Raw genomic sequence first — 18742 nt, 5'->3', positions numbered from 1 at the left:
TTGGTAAAAGTCAATACCAAACAGCAATAACGGAATTTAATTAAAACAGACTGTAAAAAAATGTTGTATGAAGAAATATAAGTCCATTGAAATAATATGATGTAGGAAATATGACCATAATGTTACTTAAATGCTTCATTTTGGTTAGTGTTTTCATCTAAAAAAATAGCGATCTTACTTGATTCGAGACTTATAAAAAATCTTACAGAACCGCTTAAAAAATCTTACGTCTGTTTGAGGAAGTACACCCCTAATGTTATTAGACAAATAATCTAGTTCTAGCCCATTGTTCCTAATGTACTGTAAATCTAAAGTGAAAATGTACTTTTGCTGTTTTTACAATACATAGTCAATTCTTTTTCGAAAGTGTTTCCATATCAATCTTGATGAGTATTGTTGAGTCGGTAGCGTCCCGGACTTCAAGCCCAAGACATAATGTTGTGGGTACGGATCCTGATCATTGCCACTAATAAGTACAGTTTACCCTTTACTGTACTGACTTTCGTCTTGCTTTGCTTGATTCGTTCCACGCACAGGTCCTTAACACTTACTTAGAACTACTTTGTTCTTTTGGGCTTAGTTGTAGTTTGTAATTTTTTTCACGTTTAACTATACAGTATATGGTATATGCGTAGCTTCAACGCTGACAACTTTTCGGACAAAGCTGACTAAAGATAATGTTTAAAATAGGTTTGATAATAGTGGCTGACTTGTTTTGATCCCAAAAAGGTTGGATCACCATTTGAGTTTTTGAACATCTCGATTAGTAGGTTATTTTCCCCTAAATGGAATAACTTAGTAAAACAATCAGAATAACAAATATTTTGTACAAAACAAAATACCGGTAATCTATATTAGGCCTATTAAAAGAATTTGTTGGATTTTGTGTGCAGCAAATCGACCCCTAAATATTTATTTTTATAGGCATATTGGGTATCAATTTAAAGCTCTTACCCTCAAGAAGTGCCTTTTGTGGGTTCAGATAATATCTCGTGAATGTCCTTCGTCCAACACGCTCTTACAATTTCAGAGTTTGTGCTGAATTCTGTTGTCAATCATCTGAACTTCTTCAAGTTTACATTTTTTACATCAAAATAGATGGCCACAATACAATTTTTGTTTCGGTGAGTTCACGTAAAATATTGTAATGCTATTTGTATAAAATGTAACGAAGAGAATGACTTACATTGGATTTTGTGTTTTCATTATATGTTTTATTGATGTTTTAGGGAATATATCAAATATATCACGGATTTTGAAGTCACGAAGTGACACATGCTGCTAGCGCGACTAAAATCATATTTGATGGGATTTGAATAAATTTTCTTCTATAAGGAAAGCATCCTATCTCTTATGTTATAAGATGATAAGTAGACCCATTCTATTGGTATAATACCATAAATATTGATGTTTACTCAACGCTATGTCAAATGGGCCAATAGGAACAAACACTATAGTCATTCTTTACTATGGTAACGTTTTTATCATTAATTTATAAAATAATTAGTATTTTGTAACATAACTAATGTTTCTTTATTTTTCACAACCATGGCTTTATTAGTTATCTATAAATAGTCAAATAAGTATTTTTATTGTGGAAAACACATTTTATTCTTTTAAGTTTTTAAACTTTCAAAATCACTCTAATTCTTCTGATCTTATCTGATCTGCATATAATTCAAAATATATGCTAAGATGAGGTAGTGCCCTCCTTTCATTTCAAACATGCTATTAAACTTACCTGTAGCCGACCAAAACTGTGGCATATTAACATACAATTTTTTTTAGTTCAATGTATTTTTAGTTTTTTTAGTTCAAGGTTTTTTTTTTATTTTCAATTAAGAACTTTGTTAAGGGTTTAAAAGCCTTGGTGCCTAGTAAGTGGACTTTTTCATTTTAATTAACTAAACAAGGTTGTCAATTAAACTTCCTCACAGATAATTAAGGCAGGGAACTAAAATATATTAAAATACTTAATTAGCTCACCTTTCCTGTTAACACTATCCTTTTAATATTGCCGAATTTAAAGAGAAAGTTATTGAAAACTACATGAAAAAGATAAGTGTAAAGATGACTATAATGACAGCAGGAGAGGTCAACAGGTATGATCTCTTTGTTTGATCTCTTGTTTTCCATTATTTGTTGTACTTGTTTTGTACCATTACATATGCTAGTGGTCCACTCAGATTGAATGTCTACATCAGGACCCAAAGTAAATCTTAACACCCCGAGCAATTCTAGTTATCGTTGTATTGTGACTACTGTATAGACTAGTTGTAGTGGTAGCGTACCCTCTTTTAGGGAGAACTACTTTCTTTTCTAAGAGTTTTTCACATGACCACACTAATTGGTTAGTCTGCAATAAAATAATTATTGTATCAGTATTTGGCTTTCTTTTACACAAGTAATAGTTGACCAATTTACTTAAAACATGAGTTATACAACCAGAACATAGTTTATTGCAATACTGATTGAAGTATTTATTTAATGGAAACCTTTTATTTCGTCCATTTTTATTAATTTCATGGTGATGTAATTGCAAAAGAAATAAATTAAAAATTCTTGTGTTCCAGCACCATATACCACAATGAGAAGAATTCAGCATCTATATGTATATCATGAGTCTTTGAAAAAGCTTATTTTATTTTCAATATAAATACCCCAAGTTTGTAAGTTCAGCAGGCAGTTGTCTGGAGAGGTTGTACATTATTTTATCATCGCGAATGAACAGCTCATGAAAAACTAGTCTAGAAACTGTAGTAACCTCTAATTAAGGGTAATACTGATGTTTAGTTGCAGATTGACAATTTTTTCCACATGTTGTGTAGATGGTAATGGTAGATATGCGAAGAGTGGGTCGATGGGCGGGGATGGGAGGCGGAGATGGAGGTCAATAGAACAGGCCGAGCACACACAACTACAGTCACTAATTTGTTTAATCGGCTTTACAAGATTAACAAAACATTCACTTAGCCTAAACATTAACATAATTCGTTACGAGCAACGAGAAAGATGGATGAAATGGTATGATACATTAGTGCGAAAGGAAGAGGAGTGAATAATAAATTAACGAGAGAGGGACGAAAAAGAGGGGCGATGACGAAGAGGGTGAAAAATAAATATGAGCTGATCATAGACCATACAAGGGCCCGAGGCCTAACAACTAACTCGGTTCACTAGTCACTGAACACTGTGTTTATCTTTGGGATCATTTCGACTGTGTAGCGCGGCACTGTAGAGCGCGGTGCGCGGCACTCAGCAGCAACGCGGACAGACCGCCTCGGACGAGGATCCGCGTCGAGGAGGTCTGTCCGCGGCCGGAGGATATGGCAACGGATCAGTCTGGCGACACTAGCTGGACATCTTGACGAACTCGGCGTTGTCGTATCCGCCGTGCACGAACGTCGTCGTCACTCCCTTACGGTCGATCTGTCTGACTCTGACGAAGAGGAAGGCCGCCACCAGGCACGCCACTACCAGCACCACCAGCAACATCACCAGCCCCACCACGAAGCTGGGAATGCTCATACAAACGCTGTCGTCCAGGCCGCTGGTCGACGACACGACCACGGTCTCGTTGTTGGCGGCTCCGGCGTTCAACGCGAAGTTGACATCTCCGGGAGACACCACCTGGATAGTTCTACTCGTGTTGACGTCCGTCATCTCTTGAGCCTCTCTCTTGTAGATCCTGGTGACCACCACCGTGTGGACGGTGTCTGTGGCTCGTCGTCTCCTGGCTCCCTGGAGGTCGGACAGGTTCTCGACACTCCTCGGTCGTCCCCCGAGAGTGGCGAGGTTGCCCTCCAGCTCGTCACTGACTCCTCCTTTCCTCTTGACCGTGGTGTACTGGGCGAACTGTCCGGGCAGAGGTGGAGGGGGAAGGTTGATGTCGTTGTCGTTGTTGAGGTTGACGTTGCTAGGGGAGGTCTTCTGTGGAGAGGGTGACGAGGGGTTGGTCAGACCGGCAGGGTTGTTGGGGTTGCTAGGATTGCTGGTAGAAGAAGGTGGAGGCAGCACTTCGGGTTTGTTCTCGGAGTAAGCGCCAGCTGGGCCTGAAGGATGCCTGGGGTCGGGGTATGCCGCTGGGGCACCGTACTCGGGCAGTGGTGGAGGTCCGTATTCAGAGTGGATTGAGTTTCCAGATGGAGGAGGAGGTCCGTACTCGCCACCTAACCCTCCTAGAGCGGGGAGACCGTAGTCGTTACCACAACGAGGCTCGGGGCAGTTATACCTACAAACTTGGATGACACACTGGAAGTGCACGTTCATGGAGTCTGGGAACTTGAAGGCTTGGAAGTACGCGAAGCTCACTACTGATGCTGAAGGTCCAAAGTTCTTGATTTTCTGGAACTTGCTCATAATCTTCGGCCTGACGACACATCCGTGCTGATCGACCAGTTGGATGGGCGCTCTCTTGCCGTCGTGGGCCACACAGTTCCTCACCAGCATGTCGAACTTGTTTTCGTCGTCCTTGATAGCCAGCACCATGGTCATGGTCTGTCCGATCTTCACGATTCCGGACACTTCTGATGCCCAGGGTCCCTTGCCCACCTGTATCTGCATCCAGCACTGCAGGTTGTCTCCGAGGAAGTTGGCGGTGACGGCGTGGAGCATGTCGACCTGAAAGGGCCGAAAGGTGACTGCCTTCTCGTAGAAGTCGTACCAAGTACACCTCAGCTTTCTAGCCTGATCCCAGACCTCCTGGACGTAGGGGTCGTACTGGATGATGATGGTGTTCTCCACGTAGCTGCCGCTGGGTGTGGAGTAGCCACCCCCGGTGTTGTGGTTGGCAGATGAAGACATTCCACAGGAGTTGAGGAAGATCTCGAAGGTGGCGCTCAGGTGACCGCTACCGGGCTTTAGATGGATGCAGTGAGGATCACTGTAAAAACCTGCAAAATCACATTCATTACTGATTTGAACATATTTACATACACAATACATTCTAGGAATATGTGTTTAGAAGAGAATTTGCTAAATAGTTTTCTACGTCGTTGTTAATAGTACGCTATTCTAGTCCTGATTCCATGAAACCTGTTACCAATGTCTTTTTTGTTCGAATCGAAATAACGTTGATTAGTTTTATGTCACTACTCAATAGTGCGCGAATCAAACAAACTATATTTTCAAGAACTAAACTATCTCATAATGTAAGAAAATAAATATAATACTAATACAATTGTATCCTACAATATGATGTTACTCAGAAAGCCTCATGACCTGAAATTTTAATTTTTTCGGAATAATTTCAACTAGTGTACATGTTGCTCGAATTCGAGCAATTGCAAAGTATTACAGGAGTTATTTCAAAACGAATAACAGTTATATTTACAATGAGTTTAAAAGTCAACTCAAAGATTAAGTGCGTAAAGGTCGATTCACACATATCAGTTCAGTCACAGTTCCGGTACAGTCCAGTTACAGTTCAGTCTCAGTTGCATCCGCAATTTCTCAGTCAACTATCCGTCAGTTGGTTTCAGTCAGTCTTCCGTCTTTAATATTTACATTAATTTACAGTCTAAAATTTTAAATTATAAACCTATATTCTATCAAATTTTCATCGTCCATCTTGTTAATTGTTACGAACAGTACTCAGAATATAAACACAATCATTTAAATAACAAAAGCACTATTTTCTAACCTCAAAATGGTCCGTCAGGCATCCGAACAATCCTAAAATATCGGTGGAAAGAAATCTGAAACTGACTGACGGACGCCAGCAGAGCGACTGACGGAACTGCAACGGATAAGTGTAGATAGCGCAATAGAAAATCCATTAAAGAATATCTTTGTTAACTGTGACGTGCCTGAAGAGACTGTACTGTGACGTGACTGGACTGATGTGTGAATCGACCTTAAGTCAGACCATGTTTATCTTCGTTATTGATAAACCTAAAGCATCCGGCCGGTTTTCTCCTTCTCAAAATGCCTCGCTGTACAGGCAACATAGGTGGCAACATAGAGGGCCAATTGAGAACAAAAAAACGTTTTGGGGTAGTGTTAGGGCGCATTTGTGACCTAATAGTTCAGATTGTCCAGCCTTACGCGCCACTGTTCTGTAGCTGCGGTCATTATCACGATTACGCCTCCTGCCTATGTTTCGTTGTCGTCGTGTCGGAGGAATTTAAAAGAAAAACACTACAAATAAACAAATTATAGCTAGTCAAAACAACGATAAATGCACAAATTTTAGTTACAATCATGCTAACACGATCCGTCATAGCGACACAAAACAACGATTAATACACAAATTTAACATACAACCATACTAACACTTGGGGGTTATGTTTACACAAACTCAAATAGTAAATAAATAACTATACAGCTGATCAAAATGTAAACAAATATGTTCTTCATAAGGATAACATGGGAACTTTAACAGCCACTGGAGCAGAGCCCAAAGGACTTTTTCAAAAATGTAAGGCCAGTTTGCAAATCTACGCGACACCCTCTTTCCAATGAGACGTCAATGAATAAAATCGGTTAAGAAATGGCGGAGGAGTTCAACCGACAAAGTTTCATGTCGCGTATTAATTATATAGATAATTATTGAGGCATTTCTAAAAGAATCTATGAACAAATTATTTTGCTACTATTGAGTTTCATATGATTTTAATTTATACTGATAAGATTGAACAATGGTGATCTATCAGATCTATAAAAAACTCACCCTTAGAAAATATCATTCCGTAGAAGGGTCGGTCGAACTCGATGTTGACGCGCATGTGCGTCTTCTCGCACTGTACTTGCAGGTGCTTGATCTGTGGCATGTCAGGAGTGGCGAGGGGCCAGGGGTCGTCACCACCCCCGGAGACTGGGGGCGGGGGCCCGTACTGGGGGGCTGGGGGCCCCGGCAACGGGGGCCCGTACACGGCGCGGTGCTCTAACGGCAAGGCTGACGAGTCCAACAGCGGGGCGTCGCTCGTCGCTCCCTGTCAACAGATAAGATAGGGTGAATATCTCGGTTGGTGTTGCCTCATACAACACACAAATATCATAAGAAACAATATATAACCACAGGTCTGAGTAGATCATCTCAGACAAGAAATTTGTAAAGACATATTAGTGCAGATTGTATAATTACTGGAATACCAATTACTAAAAGAGAAGGGTATTTTTTACGGGGTTGTTGTAATAGGATATGTGGAAGATAGGAACAAGATCAAGGAGAAATAAGGTGCATGACATAATAAACGTCTTGTTTATAACATCTGTGAGAAAAAGGTGGAATTTCAGAAGCAAAAAAGAGTTTTATTGGAAGGTGGAACATAAAATAACTTGAGGACTCTTGGCTTGAATACTAGTAAAAATGGGAACATGTTTTATAGGATAACGTAATGAATAGTTTCATGAAGGTTAAACTGAAATAAAAAGAGTACAAATTGGCATGTTACGACATTTCTGTTTGATGTAGAGGTTATAGGGAGTGCGCTATTAAGGTGGGGAAAACGAAGAAAAGGTACGAGAAATAAAATTAGAACACCTTGGTCGGGTTGCTTAATAAAAGTGTAAAGCATTTCTGATGGGATAAGAGGTAAAAACGAGTTTTATCAAGATTCGCCTTTGGCTCGCTGGAAGGTGTCAAAGGATAAGTGCCTCGGGGAACAGGATGTTTTCCAGGAATGTTTTCTTCGTTAAAAACGAATGTTAACTTGGCAGTTGCAAAGTATTTCATGAAGGAGTTGTTTATTTATCAGGGAATTAACAGGTCTTGACATGTTAGAGTCCTGATGTGAATTTGATGCTCTAATGCTTAAATCCTCTAAGGCATTAACCGTAAAACTATTTTTAGTTCAACTAATATAGCAATAATACAATGCCAGTGGTTAGGGGGAGGTTACGATATTTCAGATAGTCTTAGGCCGTTGATAGACGGTTGCATATTTTTGGTTCGCAACATCAATCGACCAATTCATTTGCTCTGGCAAAAACGAATTACATTAGTCAAAACATATAAAACTATCGTGTACATATCTTGAAGGACGTCGACACTAGATGGGTTCTATTACTTTCATTTTGTAGTAAAACACGACCAAATCAAGTTATACCCTTACAGTCGATTTTTCGGTTGAGAGATTTTCCCAATGTCACTTCAATGAAGCGAATAACTTACTAGATGGGCCATGAACCACAGAGCCAGTGAACCATGGCTGTGATCGACTACTTGGATGACTTCACATTTAACTTATTAATTATATTGTTGGTCGATTACTTAATGGTTTTCTAGATTTTGCGTTTTCTGGAGAAAATATCACGGTAAATTACCTGTTTGTCCTCTCATAAATATTTTTTTAATTCTGTTTCAACATCAAAGATATTTTACTACTCAGAGAAAGGCTCTCTTACATTCCTACTAAATTACATGACTGTTAGTACAATAATAAGACTTATCAAATGTCTGACAATAGCTCTGTAGATACTACACCGAAATTACACCTAAAATTGGCAGAGCAGAGAAACATACGATCTACTTTTAGAATATTTCCCCAAACTTCTCTGTTGTCTGGCATTGGAGTGTTTAGTGTTGATTTGCGAGTATTATATGAAACATTTGTCCAGATTGCCCCGCTACAGTCGCTGCGATTCTTGTTCTTCTACACTCGGCAGTCGTAGACAGTAGGTCAGCAGTGATGGTAGCGGATATGGCCTGAACTGTGAGCCGCTACCGCCGACTTGTAAACTAAAGTCTCTGGCAGAATACTAACTACAAACACTATCCATCACCACTGTTGAGTTAAATCTACCGTTTCGATGTTTCCAGCATAGTTCTTAAAGACATAATGCATTACATACTCTTCAACATTGTTGGCTGCGGATTAAATATTTGCATAGGAATGAGATTTAACCAAACACCAAATTTCCCAAACAGTTTCATTTGTTTGCAGTCTGAGCTGTAAGGTTAATTGTATCATCTTGTATTAGATAACAACTAGATGACTTTTAAGACGTTTAAGCAGAATGATAAACCTTTCCTTTAGTTCGTTCTTTAAGAAGGCATGTTGTTGGTATATCTCGGTTAGTGGATATAAGTTTGACTGACTAATCTTACACTCCTGGATTATTTCCGTATAACGCCCCGATAACCAAAGTACTACGTTCACTTAGGTGGCACAGTAATTGAAAAAAGTTAATAACTGTTTTACTCTTATGTAAACACATTTCTGAAATATTACCTTTAACTGGTACATGTTTATTCCATCTGGTTAGTCTTGCTGGTTCAACCGAGTACTTGTATGAAGACGCACTTTTCCGAAACGTAGTGTCAAACTTTAATGCTCAATAATATGTATTTCATATGCTTGGTCCATTTTGATAGTAAAGAGCTTCAACAGAGTGGTCTCACAACATAGTAAAATATTGCTTGAAATATTTATGGTACATTGCGATAATCCGTAGTAAGTCTACTAATGTGATGTTTTGTCCGTTTCGGTTGTTCAGTAATTCGATAGAGTAATCGCACGACAATCGACATTATGTTACTTTATTTTGCAATAACTTGCTATGAGTACTTACTCTGAGGCCTTAGATGATACGATACGTTCTATTTATCCTTATTGGAGTTCGAAAAAAATTGTATCGTCCAAAAAAGAAAACTCCCTAAACGTTACGATATACAGCCCCAATAGATTCACAAACAGTTTGTTTGCTCGGACTGTGTCGTGATCCACTTATATAGATAATTACACCCACTTCCCACCCTGGTACACACACGCGACAATGGTGGTCCACTTCCCAGGTCCTCCTCAGTCAAGCCGCCTAATAATCGCTCACACATGCGCCGCTTCCGACACTTCACTCATGATTTACTCAACACCTCCGTCTAGAAGATGGGAGAGAAGAATAGCAATACATAGACAAAATCAATCTTACTCTATGTAATGTTGTATCTTAAAACGTTTTGAAGCAAACTTTTTTTGCTGTGATTTGACGTGATGTGGATTTTCACAGTAGGTGATGAACCCGTGGGTTGTTTAAGCATTAGTCGTCTTTAGCGCTAGATCAGGAGCTTTAACAAGTGCCACGTATTTTAAATATGAAGTGTAATACGAATTCAGCGACCTATCACATGTGCTGGTGAAGGTAGAGGTTGTTTGGTTATGGGAATCAAAGGGCGATTAGCGAGGGATTCTGATGGTTGGTGTAGGGAGTGGTTGATCTGTTGTGGTTGTATGGGTTGTTGTACCTCATTCAGTGGTTGAGGTTGATTTGGTAGATTAGGGAGATTAGTGATTTTGAGGCTTGTGTGATTGGTGAAGTAGGGTTGGAAAAACTGCTGGAGCGCGTGAGAGTTGCGGCGGGCTCGGTCGAGGGGTCTAGGGAAGTTAGATTGGGGGTCAATGAAGTCTCTAAAGGGATGGGCGTCGTAGGTATCTCTTTATGATAAAGAGTATATTAACGTGGTTAAGTAAGTAATGACACGGTAAGCTAGTGGGTTTCCAAAGTTTAGGTTAGTAAAATAGCATAAACTACGTTATGTAGGTTTAATGCCATGGTAAGATAGTGTTCACGAAGAATATTATACTTTGATACTATATTACCAGCCAATATATTCATAGGAAGCTTTGAAACCTTACACAATTCACAAGTTTATAAAACAATCCGTAAAGAATTTCAGCTTCCTAACGTATGTACAAACTGGTGGCATATTGGACATTGATTTGCTTCCTATAAAATTACTTTCACGAGTTGTCACTTTATCTTCCACAATTTAAAAGTAATTCCTCGAATTCCAGTTTCAGTAAAACTGCTCTAGCTCTAAAGAGGGTTATGTTTTTATGGTTTAAGCAATACTAGTGTACACGTTGCTCGAATTCGAGCAATTGCAAAGTATTACAGAAGTTGTTTCAAAACGAATATCAGTTATATTTACAATGAGTTTAAAAGAGTCAACTCAAAGATTACCGGTGAGTAACTCATGGAAATACTCTAGATAATTTACAAATTGTCTGTTTACAATTAACATAATGTTCTTCTTCTCACTTTTAATTTCTGACAACAGCTGGAGTTTCATAACAACTTTTGTTTCCCATGTTAATCTAATGGAGAAATACGAAACTTTAAAGGGCCTCAGGGCCTCACTCTCTAATTATTTCCCTAAAAAGAATGTTTCCTGCACAACTTCACGTTACGCTCTTTCCAATGACACCAAAAACATGTCAATCGGTTCAGTAGTTTCGGAGGAGTAATTGTCACAAAAAAACCTGCTTGCGTATTAAATAAGTATATAGATAGATTCTTCAATCAAACAGCTGTTCAACAATAAGTGTCAAACGTAAACGCAGTAAACAAGGTAATAACGTACAGTTTGATTTTTTTTAGCTATAAGCGGCTTAAGTGTGGTGGAATATCTTTGAAGATGAACCTTTTTGGCTGTAGTGCGGTCATGTGTTCTGGTTCATACGTGACAAATTTTGAGGTTAATTAAAAACAAAACAAACTGGCGTACATTCTTAGAATTTACAATTGGTTAAATAATGTACTTTAGACATACTCTAGGCTACTTTAAAAAAATCACTTGGCCATTAGAGAATATTTACTGTGAAATAAAGACGTAGGCTTAATAATTCCTAATAATTCTTAATCAACTAATGAAAAAGTTGTTGTTAAATTGTTGTCCCCAAATTTTAAGTGATGGTTGCTTTGAAAAGAATTAGTTAACATGAGTAAATATTAAGTATTGAATCTTCATGCAAAATTAATATAGATCATTATATTAAGAGAATAATGTAGTTACTGTGACTGGCATACACATGATAAACTGTTGAGACATAATGAAGAATGGCGTATCGTTTGGAAATCTCCATATAAATACAGTAAAGACCACCTTTTCAGGGTTTCAATAAGTTAGGGGCCAGAATTAAATACTCTCTAGTTGACAAGTTACACAATATGTTAGTTAATGTATAATGTGGAGCTTAAACTAGACTAACGTTTTGGCCCATTTAAATTATGCTTAACAGCTAATCGAATTGCTAAAATTTCCCTAATGCAATGTTAACCAGGTAGGTACCAAATCAAACAGGATAACGTTAGGTTATACGATAGGCCAAGGAGCAAGATTCGAGTTTGGTTTATAAAATGCAGTAGCCTAAATACTGAATGTTTTTCCAATAAATTAGACAATTAAATTAAAAAAAATGTATTAATTCAATTTTATCTTAAATGATCATTTTTTCGTAAGTAATACAACACTACTTACGAAAAAATGATCATAATGGACAACATGGCAGTTTGTTTGTATTGATTTAACCTCAAAATTTGATAATGACAAGTATGAACACATGATCGCAATACAGCCAAAAGGTTCATCTTAAAAGATATTCCACCACACCCAAAACGATTCTAGCTAAAAAAAATCCATCTTGAAAGAAAGTAACAGGAAAATTATAACATGCTACCATTTTGTTTGAATTGTTTCAATTTATTTTCGAAACCTAGGCTATTTTATGAAGCTTTGTAAAGTATAAAAAAACGATTGCAGGGCCGAGTGCTAGTTGCATAAACACTTTGACTAGGGTCGTTTTACTGTCTGAGGCTTGGTGGTGCGAGTGCCAGCCAGGTATCAGTGATATGGTAGGCAAGTGTGTGTACAGGGTGTGTAAGTATAATGACATGGTAGGCCAGTGTGTATACAGAGTGTGTAAGTATAATGACATTTTAGGCTACTGTGTATACAGAGTGTGTAAGTATAATGACATGGTAGGCTACTGTGTATACAGAGTGTGTAAGTATAATGACATGGTAGGCTACTGTGTATACAGAGTGTGTAAGTATAATGACATGGTAGGCTACTGTGTATACAGAGTGTGTAAGTATAACGACATGGTAGGCTACTGTGTATACAGAGTGTGTAAGTATAATGACATGGTAAGCTAGTGTGTATTCTGAAAGTGGTCACCACAAGTAGGTCGTGAGCGAGAAGGCGGCCCGGTTTTCAACCGTGGAGAAGAAAGGCTCTCTAATTATTGTTATGACCAATTACGTCGGCCCCGCCAATCCATTCTAGTGGTTGGTCTGCGGCATCGGTTATTCATGACCACTTCTATGTGGTTAGATTACAATTCGTAGTTAATTCAGCCATCGTAAGAAGTTATATTGACTAAAAGGAGTTAAAGGTTTATTTATTTTGAAATTCATTGGTCAGTTAAAACGCAGTGTAGCTCGATTTTAAATTAGCGCTAGATCTTTTTTCGAACTCTCCAATCGTTGACCAATCGTCAATCGATGTAAAAAATGCCACGGTTTGGTAGTACGGGTGGGCTGGAATAGTGTAATTATCGAAAACGGTTGGTATTTAATGGTTTTAGAACTGAATTATGTTTTAGGGAATTTCTTTCCATGAAAATGTTTCTGAGCCATTATGCGGAAGGTTGCAGAAACATCTTTCACACAGTCATTTTCAGCGGTGTTAAAGTATGAGGAATGTTCTAATCAAAAAGAGGCCCAATTTTAAAGTTCTGTGACTAAAGCACAAGATGCAGACTATATTGGAAGCTGCTTAAGAAGATAATAAGTTTTTCAACTAGTATCTAGTGAGTTTGTCGCACAGTTCCCTAAACGGCTTGATAGGATAGTCTTATTATTAAGTTTTGAATTATAAATAATATATATTATGACTAGGGCGTAAAGTGACTCTTTCGACCCGAGCCTAAGTTAAACTGGAAATGAGCGAGGGTTGAAAAGAGACTTCTTGTCCGTGTCAACTATATTTTTCGTCATATTGCAACATTATTTAAAAAACTAAGTTAGAAAACAAAAATACTTTTTATGAAAAAAATAACCTGCTAAAACGACTTCCAACTTGTTTCAATTTTGCAATCTTATTATGTATCGATTGATATTGGCTGTAGCTTATTGTTACATTCTTGTCAATAGCCCGACATATCGTGGTATACCACTATCCCTAATATCGTAATAGACGGAATGATTGGATCACTTACTAAACAGCTGCTTATTCGCATTATAGGCATTATTCATTTCGATACAACCGATTGCTCACTTTCGAAGTTCATACAACAGCTGGTTTTTACTCCCTAGTAGTACAGTAAAAATATGTTTTGACCCAAAAAAAATTAGCACAACCGGGGAATTTGGTACAGATGTTAGGTGTACCTTCCTTTTGAACATACTAAAAGTCCCCTAAAATTGAAGCTGTGCTACGGTCGCCATATTGGAAAATGGCGGCATATTTCTGTATTTTTAGCTATAGTGACTTTATTATTAGAGATACAGTAAAAAGCTAAATGTACAAAATGTAGGTCATCTAAAAATACACATTTTTTGCATTAACCATCTTTCTCTAAACCCAACGGTTTTTGAGTTATTTGTTATTAAGTATATTTAGTTTTTTCTATTTATCAAAAATAGGTGAAACACATGGAAATTGAACGTTACTTTCAAGGATTATGATAATTTATCCTATTTAGTTAAAAAGTGTGATACTATAAAATCTATAAATTAAAGCTTATTTTATGAGTAAAACAACTCCGCCACAGCAAACCTGCAGACTCAGCAAATTTCCATTTGATTGGATGTTTTATTAAAAAATGTATATAAATAAAATTAGGTTAAACAGGTTAAATTAGGTTTACTGCTACAGGTAGGTTATTATAGTGTGTTTTTTTAAGTAAAATATCAATACCTTACTATTAAATAACTAATTTTCCAAGTTTTATCAAAATATATCTATAAACAAGCAAACTGCAACAGTTAACTGATTTATAAGAATAGCTTGGGAGTTTTAAACTTACAATAAACAAATTTGAATATAAAAATTTTGGTTTTGTTTACTAAAAGATGGCGATTATTCGTCACGATTAGAATATTAACCAAATGAGTTTTCAAAAGGAGATGGAGCCTGTTATTTAAGTAATATTAATTCGTACCAAGCACCGAAAATATTGTATGCAGTAAGGTAATCTACCATATTTTGTAAAGTACGCAATAGTACATCACGCATGTTCATCATTGTCTTGAATTAATTAATTTTTTTGTTCAAAACTGTAAAAATGGAGTGTTCCGGTGAAATGTAAAATAAAATAAAATAAATAAAAAAAATAAAATAAATAAAATAAATAAAAAAAATAAATAAAATAAATAAATAAATAGTCATGTTAATATTTTATCTTCATTTTTTACCCATTTAATAGTTAACATTTTTGTATTTTGATGGCACCACCACACTAACTAACTACACTTGACATCTAATTGTAAATTTGGAAGGGTGTTTTTCGTGTCTAGTTCATGTTGGTGACTAATTAAGTATGGTATAGTACTAGTTAGTTTTATTTATCAAAAATAGGTGTAACCCATCGCAATCGACGGTTACTTTCAAGGTTTACGACAATTATTCATCCCACTTAGATGATATCAGAGTGATAGTGGTAGTGCTATCAAAATATTAAATTGTTATTTATTGAATGGGTAAAAATGAGTATAAAATAATAATATGACTATTGCGTAGTTTACAAAATATGGTTGATTACCTCACTGCATACAAAATTTCCGATACTTGGTATGAGTTAATATTACAGTACTTAAATTACTTGCTTCGTCTCATTTTGAAAACTCCCTTCGGTTTGTATTCGAATCGTGACGAATAATTGCCATATTTTTAGTAAACAAAACCAAAATTTGTATATTTAAATTTGTAAATTGTAAATCTTAAGCTACCATGCTATTATTATGAATTAGTTAACTGTTGCTGTTTGTTTGTTTATAGATTTATTATGATCAAACTTGGAAAATTAATTATTTTATACTAAGTTATTGATATTTTACAAAAAAAAACACACTATAATAACCTACCTGTAGCAGCAAACCTAGGTACCTGTTGAATCTAATTTTATTAAAATACAATTACTAAAACATCCAATCAAATGGAAATTTGCTGAGTCTGCAGGTTTGCTGTGGTAGAGTTGTTTTACTAATAAAATAAGCTTAAATTTTAAGATTGTAATAGTATCACACTATATAACTTAATAGGATAAATTATCATAATCCTTGAAAGTAACGGTCAATTTCCATGTTTTTCACCTATTTTTGATAAATAGAAAAAACTAAATATACTTAATAACAAATAACTCAAAAACCGTTGGGTTTAGAGAAAGATGGTAAATGCAAAAAATGTGTATTTTTAGATGAACTACTTTTGTACATTTAGCTTTTTCCTGTATCTCTAATAATAAAGTCACTATAGCGAAAAATACAGAAATATGCCCCCATTTTCCAATATGGCGGCCGTAGCACAGCTTCAATTTTAGGGGACTTTTAGTATGTTCAAAAGGAGGGTACACCCAACATCTGTACTAAATTCCCCGGTTGTGCTAATTTTTTTAGGTTTATGGAATTATTCTCTTATTTTTACTGCACTATAGGTGCTATAAAGGCTTTTTACTCCCTAGGGAGTAAGATATCTACTTTAAACCCGCAACACATGTATTAAATCGACTGTTTTTGCTGCAATATTAGAAAAATAATTTATTTGAAGTCCATACGGCAGCTGTGTACAATGTACTGTACACGTATGTCCGGGAAACGTCGGTTAAACTTATTTAAATTGTCATAGTTCTTTTGTAAACAATGTTTACAGGAAAAGTGAACTATTATTTTAGGCTAAATATCAAATTGGGGTGATATAGTTTAATACGACAACTTTTGCAATGACTGCATACAGAACTATAAAACTGATTAAGCAACAAACAAATGTGGAAAATTGGATTTTTTAAGGTTTATGAAACTTTAAAAGTTAAGTAAATAACAAAGAATACAATATTTTATAGAACCATTTTAAGCACATAATATAATTTAGATCATTATATGACATTTTATGTGGCATTTGTTGTGTTGTCTATGCTGTATTTAATGTTTTGATGTGTTATTAGTACAGTGAATCGTTTTACTGATGCACACAACATAGATATTCATTTATAATTTGGAGCCTCCCTTTAACATTCTTTACCCAACCTGGCAAACAATGTACACAACTTTTACTTGAGCAAATGTCGGTTCAAATTAATTACGCGTGTACAGACTGAGAGAGATCGAAGTCGACGTTTAACACATACGTTTTTTTTTCAAACAATTAATTTATTAAATTAATTTATAAAAGCGCAGTGCATGAACCACTTTCAATTGTGATATGAAATTAGTCATTATTCACAAGTATATTTTATTACTTTTATATCTAACTCCAAACTACATTGGGTGTAAATAAATAGTGACTTGTAACTAAATCCCTTATACCATGTAGACTATGGATTATAAATAGTATTATTTATATTAAATTTACCCTAACCGAACTTATAGAATAATAATTTTAGTATTAACATGGTTATAAGTATTAATATGATCCATTAGGTTAGAAAGATTATACGTATAAAACGTGTAAACAAATTTCTATTATCAAAATAAAATCCATATTTCAATTTAAAATCACGGGATTTTCTATGGTTTTGTGGTTTAGTTTAAAACCCGTTTGAATGTTTTAAAATGGCGAAATTATAGAATAACACGTTTTTATTAAGCTAAAAGACAAATTTTCTGACCAAAGTAAATACAAATTCATAGCTGTTCTAATACCACGTCCCAGTGCAATTAATACAATCTTTGAAATAAATTCCACATTCATTATTGTTGAACAATTGACATTGCATGTATTCATTGTCAAAAGATGAACTGATCTTTCAAGCTTAGAAATGTAATAATGATAGAGTATTTCTTTAAATTCTTTTCTAATTTGAAAAATTTGTTTTTTAATTTTGGCCACAATAATTGTTTAATGAATATTAAAACTACTTACCCCTGTACTCTTCTATACTTAAAATACCAACCTGAAACACATATAAAACAGGTTAAACACGCCAATAGATAAATTAATGAGATTCATAAGATAAAACTAAAACTAAAAACACATTTAAAGGAGCAATAGGTACCAAATGAAAAGAAAAAACCATGTACAAATTAAAATTTTTGTTTTTGTACATTTTTTTAGCATAGAACTCAAGGTTTACTACCTACAAGTAATTAATTGTAATTTGATTACAGTACTAAATGGGTTTTTATTGACTATTGCAATAAAAGTCAGGACTTAACAGTGACCACCTTGTAACTCCCCTTTCACTCCATACATAGTGATAGTAACTATTCCAAATGCCTTCTAACTACTTTCACTAACTAGAACTCGCGTATTGTTATTTTTAAAGATTTCCTCGCCAACCTTATTGACATAGCGTATCTAGATCATATGGTCATCGGTTACGTAGCGATAATTTAAAGGTTTATAATTACCTTAATGCAAGTACCACCCTACGGGTCCAAATTTTGAGTTTTAAATCGCTAGCCCCTCAAGCAAATTGTTTACTTTATAATATATGATTTACAAAATTTTAAAACGTTTAGAAACCTCTTTTGTTATCTCACTAAAACTGCATTTATATGTTTATACCACTGATATAAGAATAGAAATAGTATGGATCATAAACATAAGTGACGTCACTGACCCAAAATTAAACGTGTTTAATCAATATTTAAATGGGAACGAAGAAAACTTCAAAACCACATGTCAAGGTTATTGGTATAAGATTCGGGCCAGTGACTTCATTTGTTTACGTTTAGGATCCACACAGTGTTGTACGTGAATCCAATGTGCAGCATGAAGTCTGATTGAATAAAACATATTTAATGATACAAAAATAATAGGTCTGTCTACATGTTGAGTAAACAATAATCATGATTTGAAACT

General features: G+C 35.8%; 1 protein-coding gene across 3 annotated transcripts in view; it reads right to left on the bottom strand.

Annotated features, from left to right (window-relative positions):
• Positions 1 to 2918: 2918 nt before the first annotated feature.
• Positions 2919 to 18742, bottom strand: part of LOC128989759 (uncharacterized) — a 40007-nt gene continuing 24183 nt past the window's right edge. For all 3 annotated transcript variants that reach the window (XM_054411795.1, XM_054411794.1, XM_054411796.1), the window contains exons 3-4: positions 6671 to 6932; positions 2919 to 4892 (exon numbers count right to left, since the gene is read on the bottom strand). In XM_054411795.1, the coding sequence (XP_054267770.1) occupies positions 3352 to 4892; positions 6671 to 6932 (1803 nt within the window). In that variant the 3' untranslated portion in view covers positions 2919 to 3351. The remainder of the gene's footprint in view (positions 4893 to 6670; positions 6933 to 18742) is intronic.

Source organism: Macrosteles quadrilineatus, unplaced genomic scaffold (assembly GCF_028750875.1).
Source record: "Macrosteles quadrilineatus isolate MER2022 unplaced genomic scaffold, UCM_ALF_1.0 Scaffold_3__2_contigs__length_128488019, whole genome shotgun sequence".
Taxonomy (NCBI): Eukaryota; Metazoa; Arthropoda; class Insecta; order Hemiptera; family Cicadellidae; genus Macrosteles; species Macrosteles quadrilineatus.
The sequence above is the reverse complement of the archived record's forward strand: the minus strand, read 5'-3'. Positions and strand labels throughout refer to the sequence as shown.